Consider the following 19,270-nt stretch of genomic DNA (forward strand, 5'->3'; position numbering starts at 1 on the left):
ACTTATTTTAATTTTTCCGTTCCTTTTAAGTATTTTGGGACCTTTTATTGCATTAAATTAATATTTAATCCAATATCACGAGTCCTATTTTACTTTAATACATCAATACTTTCTATTTGGGCCCTTATTTTAAGTGTGCCCTTTATCATATTTCATTTTAAGGCTTATATGGGTTGTATGTCATTTTAAAGTTAAATGCACTTTTCCCCCACTTAAATATGGTCATTTTTCATATAAATTACAATTATGGTATTAGGGCCCTATTATCTCACAACCCTTAAAATTCTGGCCTATTTTGTCAAGACACTGTTTGAATTCACACAATTTCTGATGCTTTTTGGTCGAAATTTCAAGAGAATAATATGTTGGCCTTGCCATTTCTGGATCTATCTTCGATGCAAAAAAGAATGATTATTTTAAGTCGGCCAAAAGGTGAATTAACCTTGAGATCCCTATATAAGGCATTACTCCTAATTCATTTTATCATCTCATTTCATCTCATTGTTATGCTATCATTCCAATTCGAGAGCAATTATTATTCTTCAAGAGCAAAATTGAGTTTAGGAAGAAGCAAGCTACAACAAGGCATCTTCAGTTATGTTTTCATGATGAATTTATGATGGATTTTATTTACCATGTTATTGCATCAACACATGGAGGAATTATCCTAAGAACATTGCATCATTAATTGAATGTATAATCATTTCAATTAAGCATTTCCATTTAAGCATTTCATTTTAGATTTCTATTTCTTATTCATCATTGTTGTAGTGTTAATTATAACTTGGGGCTTGACTAAGGCAAGCCCCTATACAACACAGACATAATTTTTTTCCTCATGTGCAAATGCAAGTTTGGAAACGGGTTTCAGGTTTAGATAGAGTACATAGGAGCACAATGTAGATAGAGACAGGACCAGTGAGACCTAGTTTAGTAGAAAACAGAAGGACTAGGGTTCCTAGTGCCCTTTTCCAACAGGACTAGGGTGCTTAGCGCCATAGTCCATGTGGTTTGACCTAAAAGTTGATTAGACTCAAGGTTGGAAGCTCTTGAGTGCTGATGTGTTTTTTATGACAACGCTAACTTAGAATAAAGTTGCCCAAAGTGTGATTGTGTGCTAAGATTGCGGGAAGATCAAACAATCGACTCCAAGGTTCCTATATGCGATGGATGTGACTTAGTTGGCTAATGTCATATGCTGGTAATCCAAGGGGCCTTACGTTTGGATTGTTCTATCACTTATTTGTTGTGGCTGGAACTTCATCATCGGATATAGCAATTTTGTGATGCTTTTGCTTCAAAATCAATTGAAACTAAAGGGGAAAGGGTTAGAGGATCGACATCTACTCCTAAGGGCAATGATATCAATGAATAGTGCTTTGGTGGACAAATTCTAGATAAACCAAGCTCTGCTTCGCCAAGATCAACTACAACTCCCCAAGAACTGGTGCAATCTTCTGAGGATGTTAGAGGATTTTCAAATCGAGAAAGTGCATTTGAATACCCAAAATGATGCAATCCAAACGACTATCCACAATCGAACTTAGCACGAATTTAGGGGCTCTGACTAACTCTACATTGCAACTTACAATTAGCAAGATGCAAAAAGTATAAACCATGGAAATTCATCAAAAACCATTAAATTCTTCATTGAAATCAAAGCACTTTATCTAACACCTGAGAAAATAAAATTCTACTCTAAGTGAGGAAGGTGAAACCATGCAAGTTTTGAAAAAATAACATAAGTGGACACCATCAGAGAACAATGTTTCATTGTTATTATCTCAAAAAACTTATCGCAACAATTTCATACAAATCTCCCTCCCTTTACAAATGAGGGGGGTCACCTCTTTATATAGGCTTCATGCCTTGAGGACACATGCAAACCCTAATTAGGGTTTTCCCAAAAAGATTCCCCACACATGATGCAACAAGGTGGGAATCAACAATTAATGACCCATCATGTCCATATACAATTAATTTTGCGTGCCCAAAATGGCATCCATTGTGCATTAAATGTATGACTTCTTTCAAATTCGCCCAATGTGTAATAAATGCTCCATCAGATCTTGAATACGATAGTTACATGCGAAAGATGCTCCACTACTATATTAAGTACGATGGCTGCCATGCAATGAATTAGCCGCCTCCATGGTCAAATATTCCAACAATTTAGTTTTGTACCTGTTAGTTCATTTCCAGATCTGTATTTTCCTATTTATACAGTTTATTGTCAATATTGCATCATTTAGCTTAGTTCTTGTATTCAACTTATCCAATCAATCAAATCAACAAAAGAGAACAATCCACTCATTCTGCCTAGCTCTCCCAAGGGTTTGTAGTTGGGCCTGTTAGTTGTTCTCCAATGTAGTTCATGGGATTGGGTTTGATTCCTAGTTTGCATGTTTAGAATATTGAACCCCGTTTCCACTACATTACACGCATTTGCTACTATTGCAGATCAGATTTCAGACCTGATCATATTGTATTTGATATCAGAAAAATCATTTCATTTGTTCTTTATGAAGTTTCATTTGATTTGGTGCTCTTTTGGTGAAGACTAGCTAGCTAATTTGCTGGGTAAATTGGATGTTTTGAAGTAAAGATAATAAATTTAAATTTTCAGATCTGAAATTACTCTCATTTTTTGGTTGAGGACATTTCATGTGACCCAGGGTGTAGTAAACATACAGTGATTAGGAAGAAATAGGAAACTTGTGCCATTAACTTGACTCAGAGGCTCTTGTGTGGCACTTAATTAATATGATGCATATAATTCTGTCATGCTGTCTCATAGTTAGTTAAGTCAGCTTGGGTGCATTGATGGCATTATTATTATTATTATCATATTGTGAGCTTTGTTCTTATTTAAGACTTTTGGAGGTTTGCATCCTCAATGTGGTTATCTCAAGTTTATCAAGCATTTGCAACATTTTTTCTATTATATTCTTCTCTTGTGCAAGTGCTCAAGTGGTATTAGAGCATGATCTTGGCATCTGGTACGTAAGAAATAAGGTGATTTTTTTTTCTAATAATTTTGGAGGTTAGATTGTGAAGTGTACATCTCTCTCAATTTGGCAATTTTTATTTTTAATTTTTGGAGGGTAGATCATGGACATTTTGAAGCTGCTACAGTTTGAGGTCATTTGGAGCATATTTGAAGGCCTAATTGTGCAATAATGGTTTGTTACCAAAGCTATTCACAAGGCTTTGAATCAGCAAATTACTTGAGATTTATTTTTTTAAAAGAAAGATCTAGGCCTTGGTAGGTTACAATAAAAAAATCATATTATTAAAACTTTGTGAAATTTATTATAAAGTTATTTTGTTGCACCATTATAGGGGCTTCAAAAAGAAACAAGGGAAGAAATCTTGTCTTGCTTGGAAAATCTCTAGACAAGGATGATCCAATAACTGAGAAGATTGGCTTTACAGATATTAATTATATAAAGGAAGATGGCAAGTTTAAGGATGATATTTTGACAATGAAGGAGATGTTAGCCATGAGGGTAGAAATCAATGCTTTATAAAAAAAAATTGATTATCTTGTGAGTTCTATGGACTCTAAGAAAGTGGATTCACATTACAAAATTTGGGAAGAAAATGTATCTTCCAAGGGACACGATGCTTTTGAGTTTGACTTGAATCTAAAGATGGTTTGTTACCCAAATAATTAGGCACTTCATGCTAAAGATGGATATAAAAAAGTTTGATGGAAAGAATCCAACCAATTGGATTTGCCAATTGGAGTAGTTCTTTTTGTCTTCATGTTTTGTGTCAATAGAAGGTTGCATCGGTATCCTTATTTTTGGATCTGGACCAAGCAGAGGGCTAAAAACCTTGTCAATCCACACATGCAAATCATCTAAAGATTTGACTTAAAACCTGATATGGGTATTCTCCGAACCCAAAACTCATACAAAATGCAACTCAAATATGCAAGTAAATGCTGAAAATCAGCAAATCACTTATTATTAATCTTATCCAAATGTTTAGGAAATGAACAAATTACATAGTAAATCTGCAAATACATTGCATGGTGCTCTTATAGGCTTCAAATAACACTCCAAAATCAGATACAAAGCTGATAAAATCAGTCACAATAACTAGAAGAAATTACAAGCCAAAACACTTCTTCCCCTCATGCATCTTGCTACAAACCGACTTCCTAACCTTCAACTTGCAACAAGATTCAACATGGCGTCATATCTTAAGCCTGAAATCTATCCATAATCATATTTTTCCATCTTTAAACTTGCAATTTCTTCAAAGACAAATTTCTTCTTCCACTCAAACATCCCAAAAATATGAAACTGGGAATCCTCGAATGGATGTTGAAACTTGCCTTTTAACCACCATCGTTACCAAACTTGAGGTTTGGTAAAACCCAAAATGTCATGCCCAAACAAGGGAAAGGCATCTTCCCAACTTAGAAATTGCCTTCAAATCTTCTGGATGCTTTGTCACCGTCACCTCCAAACTGACCAAGAATATCAGTTCACTATGCCATCAACTCGACTCAACAAGACCCAAAAATAGAAATTGCTCAATAAATCATTCTTGGGTAGCCATTTTTTAATATAATAGTATTACAAAAAGTATCTTTGAGTCAAGGTAAGTTGTAACTCCCATTTCTTACACCCAAGAAGGAATACTCCAAAGTTGAGGTGGAATATGCTAGTTTTCAAGTTTGAACCTCCTATCCACCATGGATTCTCTTGCATCATATTGTTGGCTATATGAAGAGAAGAAATAAAATAGGTGTTGTCACATGGTCTTTTTCCAAAAGGAACTGACCCCACACTGTGTTGACAATGTTATGAATAACTACTTCAAGTAGATTACCAAATTAAAGCAAATAGGTACAGACAAAGACTATATTCAACAATTTTTAAACTTTGTCCTTAAGAGTGGAGCATGTTTCAAAGGAAAATTTGAATGAATTATATCTAGGGGGTCTAAAGGACCATGTTAAATATGAGGTACACATGTTCAAAACAACTTTTGTGTCCTAATCGATATCTATGGCAGCACAAGTAGAGTAAAAGTTTTAAGCCAACAAATGGCAAGGTTTGTAAACATAAGAGATAAAAGCACTCATGCACAATATTTCCTTAGTCCATTGGGCTGAATCCACAACTAATTGAAGAGAAGAGAGTGAAAGGGTTATGTTTTAAATATGATAGCAAGCATAGTTTAGGACATATGAGTGGAGAAAATAAATAGTTCTACATGTAGGTTGATAATGAAGAAGAAATGGATGAAGATTGGGTAGCGATGTTGATAAGGAGACGAGGGAAGAAATTGAAGAGACTATTAACAATTTCTTACCATACATTTTCAAGCAGCAACACTCCAAAACCCTCAATGTTTTGGGATTTTGAAAAAATATAAGGTGATAGTATTTATAGACTTGTAGTATTCATGTCTTCATCAAGAGTAAATTAGCTATACACTTAAACTATTTTGTCTATTCAGCTCCAAACTTAAAAGTCATGATTGTATATGGCTGAATAGTTAACTATTTTGGTAAATGCCATAGTATTACGGTCTCCATTGGAGAATATAAATTGGGTAGTCCTATGTTTGCCATTCTTGGGGGGCTTTGGAATGATTGAGCTGAATTTCTAAGAGGTTTTAAGGAGTCTCCAATTAGAGGGCAAACTTCATGGGCTACCTGCAACATCACCATAATTGGTGAGTTCTCATCATATGTAGAATATTCTAGAAAAGGAATCATAATCATGTCATTCAATTATTGCCAAGGTGCCAACCACCTAACATTAGGCCTTATAGATTCCTATATGTCCATGAGATTGAAATTGAGAAGATGGTACAAAAGATTGTATTCTCTATCATAGTTAAAGTCTCTATTCCCTCTTCAGTGATGGTTGAAAAATTAATTGCTCAAATAATCGATGTATTCAAAGAAGGAGATGAAGGCTCCTTAAATAGAAATTACAAGACGGTGTTCTAAAAATAACAAACCGCTAAAAAGCCAAAACTCAAAAAAGCTAAAAAGCAAAAACGCTAAAAAGCTAACTATGTCTTTTAATAAAAGAAGCAATAGTTAAGCTAAACAAATTAAATGAATTAAACAAACTAAATGACCATTAATAGAACAACTAAACATAGTTGACTAAATATAATTAAATATTATAATACCCTCCCTTAATGGTCATTGTATCAACTACCCTATAGAAGACAATCTGTAGGTCTTTTGGTCACAAATGCAAAGAAGGCTGCCCCTTCTCTTCAAAACACTCCGTTGCTGCTGATACCCTCCCAAGATCTGCAAAATGTTAATGACCAAGAATACTAGAATCCATCCAACTTGATGTAACGCTCACATGTGAATTACAAAACCATCACACGAATTAATGAGCTGGAAAAAAACCTTGAAACCACAATTTTGAGGAAAAATCGACAAACCCTCCAAAGAGCAACATATATGATTTTGTCAAAAACCGCAAAAACTTTTGTAGATGAGCACTGAGCACTATTTGCTCCAGCAACTCCAAAACAAACTACAAGATACCATGATTGCAGATGTTCGCCCTAGCAAATCCAAGTGCGACCCAAAACAGACTGCAAGATAGCATGATTTTTGTGGAAAACACCGTCAAACCCTAAAACAGGAACCCTCCAAAAGAGAATTCATGATTTTTGAGGAGAAAAATCGAAAAACCCATAAATCTGAGGTTACAGATCATCTTTTTTTGGAAAAAAATGGTAAAACCCTAGAATAGCAAAATCCCATGCATTTCAGTCATCCTGTCATTCAAAATGTTTGGCTTCGAACACCTCCCTTTGTGGTTTGGAATGTGTGGAAAGAACGCATCAACAAACTATTTAGAGACCAAGCTAGAAACAACTCTATCTTGCTCCAAATTATAAAGCAACTAATTAAGGAAAACGTTTATGTTGCTTCTTTTGGTAGGGTGAAAGTGGTTCTGAACCTCCAAGAGACCAGGATTAAGTAGAACCGGGGTATAAAACAAAACCTTTTCAACATCAATTGGCTAAGTCTAGTTAGAAGGGAAGTGACTAAATGGATACCCCCAGATTTGGAATGGGTCAAATGCAATTTTGATGGGTGTTCTAAAGGGAATCCGGGGACCTCTGCTGCAAGGGGAGTTATTAGAGATTGGAGAGGTTATCTTATTGAGGGATACAAGAAAAACTTGGGAGTGGGATCAAATAATAAAGTTGAAGCTGTCATTGCTTGACAATTTATCAAGCGCCTAAAAGATTTGAATTATCAAAAGATCATCCTTGAAGGGGACTCTAAATTGATAGTGGATCATCTAAATGGGAAAGTTGGGTGTCCCTAGGAATTAGTAAGTTTAATGGAGGATTTCAAAAATATGCTGACAAGCTATAATGTACCTACTCGGCAAGGATCACTATCCTGGAAAACCAACTGTTAGAATACTATAGATATATATGTATATATGAAATCTAAATTGCAATCGAAAATTTAAATTACTTAATTAACATAATCATAGTTTTAATCTAATGAAAAGGATACGTATGCCATACAAAGTATGTCCTTAGGCGGCCATGAAGCACGCCTTCTTGGAACCCATCTTGGTTCCAAGCCCTCCAAGAAGCCGAAGGTGAATTCGACTCCTGTCTTGAATGTAATTCCTTACATCCAAGCCCTCCAGGAAATCGAAAAGTTATCTTGATTCCTGTCTTGGGTGTAACCTCTTACGCCCAAGCCCTCCAAGGAAGACCATATGTCATTCCTTGCCTTGGGTGATGCATCCCATCACCCAAGTCCTCGAAGTGGACCGGCCAGATCCCACTCCTCTTGGTTGAACTTAATCAACCAAGCCCTACATATGCATATTGATAATTAGTATATATATTGCCCTAGGGATTTCATAATCCCTTCCTTAGACTAATGGAGTTTCCTCCTAATAGCCTCCAACATGGGTATACATTTGTATTTTTAATGCATTTGATGATTTAGTCCTATTTTAATTTCCTAATCTTCATTTTACGTTAACATGTATTCCTAATGTGTTCTTTAACAAATATACATATTAAATGTATCCTACTATTGTTGACATATGCATTACACCTTCCTTGATAACATCTTTATTTCTTAATCATTCCCTATGTGCAGATTAGTACATTAAATAATTACCTTCCTTAATGCACATATGTTTTAACCTTTATATATTCTTACCAATGTTCAATGAAATATACATTACTTAATATTAACATCCTACTTATCATATTTAATTTAATGCTTAATGAAACATACATTAGTTAATGTCAACATATATTAGTTCCCACACTTAATTAATGTTCAGTGAAATATATATTAATATATTAATCTGCATTAATATATATACTAATTAATCCTATTACATCCTACCTTACCTCTTACCTGCTGTCCGCGAAGGTCTGCTCCTGTTTTGCTCTTCCCGTCCTCCCTCCCTACTTTCCTTGCGGTGGCTGCTTCTTTTAGAGCCTCGTGAAGGGCTGTGACCCTTCACGAACTCCTTCCGCACCAAGGGTTGCGGTGGTAATTGATTACCATCGCAAGTCTTGGTGTGGGGGGGAATCGGGGGGTTTATTAATGGTTGCCTTTAGTTTTTAATAATAATATATTAAAGTTTGCTTTTTTAATATATATATTAAATATAATACTTCCTTCATTGTTTTTAATAATATAATATTTAAAGGTAATAATATAATACTTCCTTTATTTGAAATAATAATATAATACTTCTTTTATTATATGTGTATATTAAACATTGACATTTTAAATAATGTATTCCCTCTATAATATAATACTTATATTAAATGTATTTCCTCTGTTTACAATAATCATTTTTACTTGATCCATACTTTACATCAAGTGCTAACGCGGGATTATTGCACAAGCTTTCATCAATATAAAATTCGGCACACCCTCTGTGAAGGGAACATAGTGGCTGATCATATGGCTAATGTTGGGCTTAATTCCAATTAATGGAGCTATGTCTCTTACCTCCAATGCCCTCAAAGGCTAAAGGAAATTCTTGCTAATGAGAGGAATCGAGTGCTGACTTAGGAGATACCAAATTTTACCTAAGCATGGGGAATAAGATTCTTAAGTATTACTTGGAAGCCGAGCTTTTGGAAGCCAACCCTGAGAAGTGTAAGGCTGCTAGCTGCAACCTGGTCCTTCTATGGTCAAGGAGGTGGGGAAAGGGACTAAAGCAAAATCTAAACAATGGAGATTGATGAACAGGAGGATGGTATGACCCCGTCTTGACATGAGGACTGTTAAGAGGCGCTCTGCCGCCTTCTCAATAAGAAAATGAAAGGAAAAAGGATTATGGAAGAAAATGACTCGGAGATTGATGTTGATTACGGGCTGAGAGGATGAGTCTTCTGATAACACGAAGGATGAGGATTACGAAGCAAATGATGAAGTTTTAGGTGAGGAGGATAAAGGAGAGCCTATTGATCTCATGGTAGACCTTGAAGATTATGATGAGCTTCTGGACAAAGTTTGCCCTTCCCCTGTCCATAATATTGAAGATATTCAGGGGATGATCCCCTCTGTCCCCAACCTTGTTCAGAGTGACAACAAGATTCTTCAGCTTCAAACCCAAAGTGATGACTTGAAAAGAAGAGTGATGGTGCTAGAGGAAAATGTTGTTTCCTCCTTCACACTAAAGTGCAATTTGGGAATGCAATTAGTTTGTTGTGCATTGTTATGGATGGCATCATGAGGAAGGCTATCATGGGACTGGTTTCCGGCCAAAGCAAAATGAAAAACAAAGCCAAAATTTGCCAAGATAATGAATAGATTCAAGATGTTGAGAAGACGGACTAGGATGCTGGCTCTCTTGGAATTGGGAGCTGATTACCATAGATTAATGTTGTCGAAGAAGCTACTCTTTGAGGTTGTTTGCCCCTTGTTTTCTCTTAGTGTGGCTTTTTGTAGGAGTATCAATGCTATTAGTAGATTAGGGTTCATTGTTTTTTAGTTTAGATATAGTATAGCTTTTATGATTATGCAAGACTTAATGGCCTATATGGCTAATATTAACTCTCTGTTTATTTTCGGTACCTTCTTAAACTCTCGATCAAGTAAGACTGATACTTTGATTATTATTGCTATGATGATGGTTTGTAAGAAGATTGTTAGTATTAGTGTTTATTTGGGGATGGGTTGTTTGGCCTCTCAGGTGAATAACTTAAGACATAAAGGACATAACGCAGAATAATGCCGTAAATATCAGACAAGTGTAATAGATGTTCTATTCATCATCAATGTGTTTTACAAGTTACATTCCGGAGTATAAAAGGGTACCGAGGGGGTGCGAGCGCCAACCGTCGCACCGCAACTTCCACCCCTTGGTTGCCAACTAACCAAACAATTACACATAATTAACTAATATTATGCCCGTGTACAATAATGCCGCCAACATCATCCCCCCCAAAAAGAAAAGTCGTCTCCAGGCGACTTACAAAAATGGAGATAATGCAACCTATACAAGATATCGGAAAGACTAGGGAGGGGGTTGAGAAAGTGTCCCTGAAGTAGAAGTGTGAGATGGCGGTGTCTGGGCTGCCAAGCGGGAACGAAGCTCATACACCTGTTGAGTGCGTGCAGCCACATCTCGTTCCGCCACGAGGACCTTCTCTAGAGTTGTCTTCACCATGTGTGCTGCCTCCAGTAACTCCTTCTCCTTGGTATCCACTACCTCCGTCGCGCAGGCCAACCGTGTCTGCTCGGCTGCCAGGCGGCCCTCGACCTCGGCCTTCACTGTCCGGATCTCAGCCGTCTCTATGCGGGCCACCTCTAGCTGGGCCAACAACTGCGCCCTCTCGGCTGCCCATGAGGCCTACTGACTGGCCACCTCGCTCTCCAACGCTACTCGGGAAGCCTCCCTGACTGCAGACTCCTGCTGTGTACGCCTCAATGTATAATAGGCATCCCTATAGACCTGCTCGATCTCACGGACAACTGCCGTCACCCGACCCTCCACAACGGGCTGACGCAGCCTCCAGGCCTGGAGCATCTCCTCTGTCTCTGTAGTCGGCCACCCCTGAGACTCAAAGCAGGTAGCAAAGGCTGTCGGGCAGTCCACCCGCATAAACTGTAGGACCTGCTCGAGCTCCACCACCACCTGCTGCAATGCTTGCGTCTGGGCAGCGGCCACTACCCGCCTACCCCTCGTTACCATATCAGCCATGTCCGCGAGATAAGTCTCAACATCCTCTCCCACCTGTGCCGAAGACTGGGAAATCCCTGGTGGAGCGGTCACTACTGTAGCCTGTTGCGAAGGTACCGCCTCCGCCACCGAAGGTGCACCATCTCCTGGTGCCTGCCTAGAGGCGACCTCCCCTGCCTCGTGCCCAACGGTGAGTCCATGTGCCTCCCCTGACGAGTCATCCAAGTGGACTACCTCCGCTCCCGTCTCTCGACGCGGTGAAAATACAACAGCTCCCTCCGGCTGTGTCAGTGTCATCTGAAACCGCTGTGTGAGCCAACTCTGCATAGCCTCGAGGTCAGCACGCATCTCTGTGACTGGGGGATGGGTCGCTGTGGTCGGCTCCTCCAACAACGAAGCAGAAACAGTCACCATGGCGTCACCACCCACGACCTCCAACCGCACGTGAGACTCGGTAGCCTCCACCTCCGTCGGCCCCTGCTCGACCACTACCCGGTGCGGTGACTCCTCGGTCCCTGACTCTGCCATGTCCTCGGTAACTGCTGCTGTGGCTGGGCCCAACGATGCTCCCTGTTGCTCATGCCGGAGGGGACATAAGGCAGAATAATGCCGTAAATATCAGACAAGTGTAATAGATGTTCTATTCATCATCAGTGTGTTTTACAAGTTACATTCCGGAGTATAAAAGGGTACCGAGGGGGTGCGAGTGCCAACCGTTGCACCGCAACTTCCACCCCTCGGTTGCCAACTAACCAAACAATTACACATAATTAACTAATATTATGCCCGTGTACAATAATGCCGCCAACATGGGTCCTTTTTACTATGTGTTTTTGATTAAAATTCTGACGCTATAGGTGCAGGGGTTTTTGTCCTGTTGTTTGTTGGTGCTAGAAGTTTGGGTTGTTGTGTTGTCTCTGCTATGCTGTTCTTGTTGTAGGGGTTCAAGGCTCCCTCCTTGCTGATTTAATCAAAAACAAAATCCCACGCAAACATCACAAATTACAGATGATACATGTTTTTTGAGTAGAAAAAATGATCATAACCCAACAAACAATGTGAAAACCCACCCATGATTATTTTGCCAAAAAATCAGAAAACCCTGCAATAAGTTTTTGAGGAGAAAAAATTATAAAACCCAAAATTATTTTTTATGGAAAAAATTATAACCAAAATAATATTTTTAGGAGAAAAATTAGGAAAAATCATCACAAATTTTTTTGAGGCAAAAACTTGGAAAAAAACCCAAAATAATTTATGGGAAAAAATTAAAAAAACCTTAGCCACTACTATTATAAAAAAAAAGAAAAAAATGCAAAAGATAAAATCTGCCACAAATCACAATCCTACGGCAATAGTCGTGACCCTTGAGATACGCGGCAGAATAAATCCATGGCAGAAATAATAGATACACAGGCCGCGAAAAACAACTTGAGATGTGACTTTGATCTGTCATGGAATGTGTTGAACTGATGTGGGGAAAATGTAGACTTCACATCATGTGGGCACGTAAAAACCAAAAAGAGTCGTCCTGGCTTGTGACGATCAGTAAAACGCATCACATAAAAGAATGTTGTGTGGGAAAACAAAGTTCCAAGAAAAAAGACCATATTGCGGGAGAAGAGAACACACCACAAATTGTCGCTGAAAACCCTCGGCACAACAAAAGAAACTTAGACATTGAAAAACGATTGCAGAAAGGCGCCGGAAAACTTTTGAAAATCCTGCTATTTGCCTTCAAAAAACTTAGCCAAAAAAATTTCTTCACAAACTGTCAATTTTTTTTAACCTCTGATCCAAAACACTAAAAAAAATCGCAGAATCGTTTTTTCATAAATAAACAATTAAATTTTTTTTTGGAATAATTTCAGGTAATGCCTTAACAAATTTTTATGAAAAAATTCGCCAAACTCTAAAATACCCCATCGATTGGCTCTGATACCATGAAAAATTAATTGCTCAAATAATTGATGTATTCAAAGAGGAGACGAAGGCTCCTTAAATAGAGATTCCTAGACAGTGTTATAAAAAGAACAAACCGTTTAACTGAAGCTAAAAAGCTAACTATGCCTTCTAATAAAAGAAGCAATAGTTGAGCTAAACAAATTAAACGAACTAAACGACCATTAAATTAATAGAACAACTAAACACAGTTGACTAAATATAATTAAATATTCTAATAATGGTGGTCTATTAGAAGGATGAAACTTGGCACATGTCTAGACTAGAGAACTCAACAAGTACACAATCAAAGATAAGCTTCGTATTCTAGTCATTGATGATTTATCAGATGACATAAATGGAGCTATGTTTTATACAAAACTTGATCCTAGATTAGGTTATTACAAGAGGTGGGTATATACATGCTTCAAAAACCGGTATAGAAGAGCACTTCTCATCTAGGTAGGTAGGTCCATTGCTTTTGAAAGTCATGCAATCGAACAATAGAGGCCATATCTAATAAGTAGACAATTGAAAGTTGTCATGTCCCCCTTTTTTGATTAAACTAAGGAAATAATTAAAATAATATATTAAGTTGTCCAAATGACTTTGTTTTGTTTAAAAGGGGCATCTTATTAGTATTTTATAAAAGAAAGATGTAACATAATGTTATAAAGTAGACATATTAAAATATTGTCATGGAAAGGGGGTCAATGTAGGTGGTTAGGTCCATTGCTTTTGAAAGTTATGCAATCAAACAATGGAGGCTATGATGGGTAGATGCTTGAAAGTTGCCATGTCCCCATTTTTTGATTAAACCAAGGAAACAATTAAAATAATATTTTAGGTTGTCCAAATGACTTTGTTTTATTTAAAAGAGGCAACCTATTATTTATTTTTATAAAAGAAAGGTGCAACGTAATGTTATAATTTATAAAGTAGACCTATTAAATATTGTTAGGGAAAGGGGATCAAAAGTCATTTTATTTGAAGGGCTTTCTAGACACTTCTCAAGGAAGTTTGGAGGGAAAAGGGAAAAACAAAATAATATACAATTATTTTCCCTTAATGAGTTGGAAAGGAGGGTTGGGTGTAGAAGTGAGGCATTCATTGTTATTGTAATTAAACCCTATTTTAGAGCATGAGCATTTTGTTTATCTCCACACTTAAGGATGAAAGCCCATTGGTGCATAAATCTAGAGGATGAAACCCCTCTTAGTTTCATTTCCAAATTGGAGAACAAAGACCCTTTTATCATTTCTTGGTTATTCCACTAAAGGATTGTAGATGTGCTTAAGATTACAATTTTTCTAGTTTAAATTAGTGATTGAAGATTTTACCTTGTTTGGAGATTTTATTTTAGCATTTATATTAGTTTGGATGATTTTATAATATTATAGATATATATTCTCAGTTACCGGTTCTTGCCAAAAATGGTTGGGTCTTGGTCCTGGTCCGTGCCCGATCCTGGTCTGAGCCTGGTTTGACCTAGGTCCCACCCGGGTCCTGCCCGGGTGGGACCTAGGTCGAACCCAGGAGGACCCGGGTGAACCCAAGCTCGTGGGTTCCCAAAAACGGGGCCCACGGGTTAGAAAACAAATAAAAACAATTAAAAAACAAATTTTTTAATCTTAATATTTGTATGTTTGAATTGTGAACTCTTATAATTTTGATGTTTGAAGTTTGAACATATATATATATATATATATATAGATATAAATTAAAAAATATATATATATGTACGGACGAACCCGTACTCGTACCCAAATTTTTATTTTTTTTGGCCGAATCCGCGAATCCGTACCCGAATCCGAACCGAAACCGGTAACTTAGTATATATTTGATTGTAAAGGCAACTATTTTATTGATCATCTCTCTTTATATTCTACTATTGTCTGTACCATTTAATATTCATGTAATATTCCCAACAATCATTTAATGATATATTGTATTTGGGCCATACCATATCTTGTTCTAGACAATTTTTTTAATTGCTGTTGTACCTTTTATTCATTATATTATTCATTTAATCTATTGGCCATACCATTAATTCAAAAAATCTCCACTTGTACTGTTGTATAATGTTGAGTATATATAAATGTTACTACTTTAATGCAGGCCATACACCTTCATTGGGAGTGTCATACCATTACAAGTGGGTTGAAATCTTATTAAAAGGGAATCACAACTATTAATCTAGTGATTTACTTTGATTATTGACAATCATACCATTTCATCATAGCCTTAAGTGGAAGAATTTGCTTGTCAAAGATGTCACATGGGAAGATGACGTTTTTGTGCAAAAACATCCATAGTCAATCAATGTTGAGGACAACGCCTTTGTGAAGGGGGTAGTGGGGGTGGTTATGCTACGACCTTAACCTATAGCACGCATGGAGTTGTGTAATCAACTTGTGGCTAGCATAACCTTTAATTAAGTTCTATGATCATTAATATAGTCCTATTTAGGTAGTTAAGTCAACCTATGTGGCATCGATGGAGGAGGTAGATGTTAGCTTATTATCATTATATTGTGAGCTTTGTTCTTTTTGAAGACTTTTGGAGGTCTGACCCCTCAAACTGGCTTACTATTCTTCAAATATTTGTGGCATATTTTCTATTTATATTCTTCTCTTGTGCAAGTTATTTCATTATAGAAGTGATAGCTACCATTGCCAGGACTCTTGAGGAGTTTTCAATGTTTTTTTAATTGCTGCTAAGAATTATTACCACACATCTTTAGCTTGGATACTGATATGTTTTTTTTATAGGAGGATGTCTTGTATTGGGGTTATTTTTGAGGGTGAGAATTGTACCATGTGGAGTTTGCAATTGGATAGGTGTAAACAACAATATGTGGTTACTCCATAACTCACACATTTGCCCACTTGGATGTGGGGTGAGCAAAGGAATGCCTCATTCCAAGGGTTGGGTTTCACACAGTTGCAAAACTTATGAAAAATTTGTGAGTTAGATCTTGGGCCAAGTGACTTACCCAATAACTTGCCTCAATTTTTTGTAAAAACTCATATGACATTTTTTTCTTTATAACTAGCCAAAAAATACCAAAACCCTGTGAGTTTTCCATAAAAAAATCAACCAAATGATCATAAAGCTGGTTTTTAAACTTGAAGTTGTAGAATTTAGTTGATTTTCATTTTTCTCGTTTCACGGAACATATGGCACAACAAACATGGAATTGGTGATTGGTAATTCTATTTTTTTCTTTTCATTTATGTTGCTCCCTTTCTCACAAATTGATTGAGTGTCCCTGCAAGTTTGAAATTTCGAAGTTTAAACTTAATAAATTTAACAAAATTTAAAGTTAGACAACCACAAAGATAAGAGACCATAATGGATAAGTCCTTTCTATGTTGAAAGTGTTGATACTGTAATACATCCTGAAATTTTAAACAGCCGACAGGCTATAATTTTTGCAGTTTAATATCCTTGCATTAAAGCTGAAGTTAAACGACCAGCCAACACCAGAGATCATGATGGATAAATCTCTTCTATGCTGAAAGTGTTGATACATTGATACATGCTAGAAGTTTAAATGACTTGTAGGCTACAATTTTCACAGTTTAATATCCTTTGATTCATTTCTATGAAGCCTGAAAGTGTTGATTCAGAGATCAATAGAATGTTGGATGTGGAAATTATATTTTTGAAATTTTGTTTATAATACTTATTGCAAATTTAAATGATCTGTTGAACTTTCATAGTTATAACAAGTTTTAAATCTTTAAAAATCTCTAAATTTCTTGAGTTTTTCACTTTCCCAAGTCCAGCCGAGTCTGACTCCAAGTCCCGAGTCCGAGTCCGGGTCGGCCTTGCCGAGTCCGAGCCGAGTTCGAGTCCTGTTTCTTTGATACAAACTGCATGTACTTTATTAGTTTGTTTTTGTTCATATGTAGGATTTTTTAAAGAAATGATTGTTTCTTTACTATAATTTTTATTAATTTTTCTTTATTTTTTCATATTTTTAGCACTCTGGAATTTACTATAATATGAGGATTTCTTACTATAAGCGTATCCAGAGCCTTGTTAGATTACTTTTCTGGCACTGTAATTGTTCCCAACATTTCCATTGCCATTATTGTAAATGTTGTCATGCATAAAATCTATCAGTTTTTGGTCTGGGTCTGGAATACATTTTAAATTACTATTGCAGAGTAAGGTTCAACAAAATAACGAGTGATCTAGTATACAATTATGATTTTCCATGGTATTACATAAGTAGTATGATTTGGTACCAAAATTGAAAACTAAGTAACTGAGTACCAAAATATTTTTTTTTCAGAGATGGACATTTTAAAATTTTTTTTCGAGTGTTGAAATAAGGGGATTGCCAGCCCAGGATGGTTGGAGAAGTTTTAGAAGTCTCTGATGCATTCTGGGGATGGTTGGCCATCCCCAATCTGTCCCCAAGCCGTCCTCCTTTTTGGAAACGTCCCCAACCTTTTGGCACTTTTTTGGGATGGTTGGGAGATGTCCCCAAGATGTTGCGATGTAGGGACACGGGCAAAAAACCCCAGGTATGGGTCCCCGTGTACATAGAGAAGTATAAGGTGATTTTCCCCGTCTTCTCTTGCTTACTGCAAGTCTTTCCTGCCTTCACCTCTTTGCTAATAATATTGTATTACAGAATTTAATATTGTTATGCACATTTCTCACAGTTTGAGTAAAAATAAGACTTCGATGTTCTAGAATCCATTCTTATTTAACCTTGTTAATGATTACCAGGTTATTTTGTTATTGTCCGGCAGTATAACTAATCTGGTTGCCTATTAATAGTCTTGTGCATTTTCATGCTGCTACTTATATGCCTCTCGATTTTATTTTGACAGAAATTGAAAGCACATGGCATGTCTGACCCATGAGGAACATTAATATCTTAATGGTATTAAGTTTTAATGGAATATTCGATGTACTCATTTATTTTAAGGGAATGAAGGAACCGGCCTTCCAAGCCTTTGCTTAGAGGAGATGAGATGTTTTGAAGATGAAACATTGCAGCTGTCACATGCCATCTCCATTTCTGGAAGGTATCTGAGCTATTAAGTAGGGCCTAATGAGGTCATATAGATTCAAGAATTCAGGTTGTACTCATTGGGTAGAGGTGTAAGATCCATAAATTTGCCTTTAATTTGGGATTTTGATCACGATTTGATACTTAATTCACTTTTCATGAGTGGTACATTTGTAGAATCTGAGAACTCTAAATAGCATAAAAATGCTTTTTGTTGACAACAAGGTTCCAGATTGGACATGTTGATGTTGACTTCTAATATCCTTTAGATTAAATTTGTGTGCAGGAACTTTTGATATGCCTCATTCAGTTATACAGTATCTCATGTCTCATGAATTTATTGCACAATGTATCGTTGATCTCATTGTTATTGCCATCCCTTAATCTCTTAACTCATCGTAGGTGGAACTGTCATCTTTATGATTGATCTCAATATTTCTATTCGTGTTCCTTTATGCCATCAGCATGTCATTAATGCCGGGCAAAGAAAAAAGAGATAAATAGACGCATTCATATACATATGAATTAAATAGAAACATATGATTTTTTTAATAATATCCATGTTTTATCAGAGAAGCCTTGATTGCATTTATTGCAAATTGCAATTAAGGAAGCAAGAATTGTTAATAGATGGGGCGGAGCTGGTTTTTGTCTTGAAGAACTCATGAAAGAAGATATCATCGTTTTCAGTGAACAACTTACTATGTGAAAGGGCTCTTAAGATATAATTAATAACCCAAATATTTCCAAAAATAATAAACTGTGGAATTACTTTGTTTTGAAATTGCAATATTTTGTAAATTTCCTATTGTTAGTTTCTCTTTGATTTGTTATCTTCCTTTTAACAAGCCTTGGCAATTTGAATCATTAAATAAAACTCAATCACAATGGTCTTAGAAGTACACTATCTCAAAACGAACACCATGGAGCAAGCCTTGGAAGTTTGAACAATTAAATAAAACTCAAACACAATGGTCATAGAAGTACACTATCTCAAAACGAACACCATGGAGGCCTGAAATATTTATAAATATTGTTTTTTTCTGTTATAAATATTTTCGTTTTCTGTTAAATTTTGTACTCGAATCTGTGCTAGCATGTAAGAGATGAT

General features: G+C 36.5%; 1 protein-coding gene across 5 annotated transcripts in view; it reads left to right on the forward strand.

Annotated features, from left to right (window-relative positions):
- The window catches only part of LOC131031265 (anthranilate phosphoribosyltransferase, chloroplastic), a 209,881-nt gene extending 190,938 nt beyond the window's left edge, over positions 1–18,943 (forward strand). Inside the window, exon 10 of one of the 5 annotated variants that reach the window (XM_057962326.2) lies at positions 18,732–18,943. In XM_057962326.2, coding sequence (XP_057818309.2) covers positions 18,732–18,827 — 96 coding nt within the window. In that variant the 3' untranslated portion in view covers positions 18,828–18,943. Of the gene's footprint in view, positions 1–15,898; positions 15,944–17,471; positions 17,523–17,977; positions 18,553–18,731 lie in introns of those variants that run through there. The other 4 variants (XM_057962327.2, XM_057962329.2, XM_057962332.2 and 1 more) reach the window with 4 other exon arrangements.
- The last annotated feature ends 327 nt before the right edge of the window (positions 18,944–19,270 follow it).

The sequence above is a fragment of the Cryptomeria japonica genome, chromosome 8 (assembly GCF_030272615.1).
Source record: "Cryptomeria japonica chromosome 8, Sugi_1.0, whole genome shotgun sequence".
NCBI lineage: Eukaryota > Viridiplantae > Streptophyta > Pinopsida > Cupressales > Cupressaceae > Cryptomeria > Cryptomeria japonica.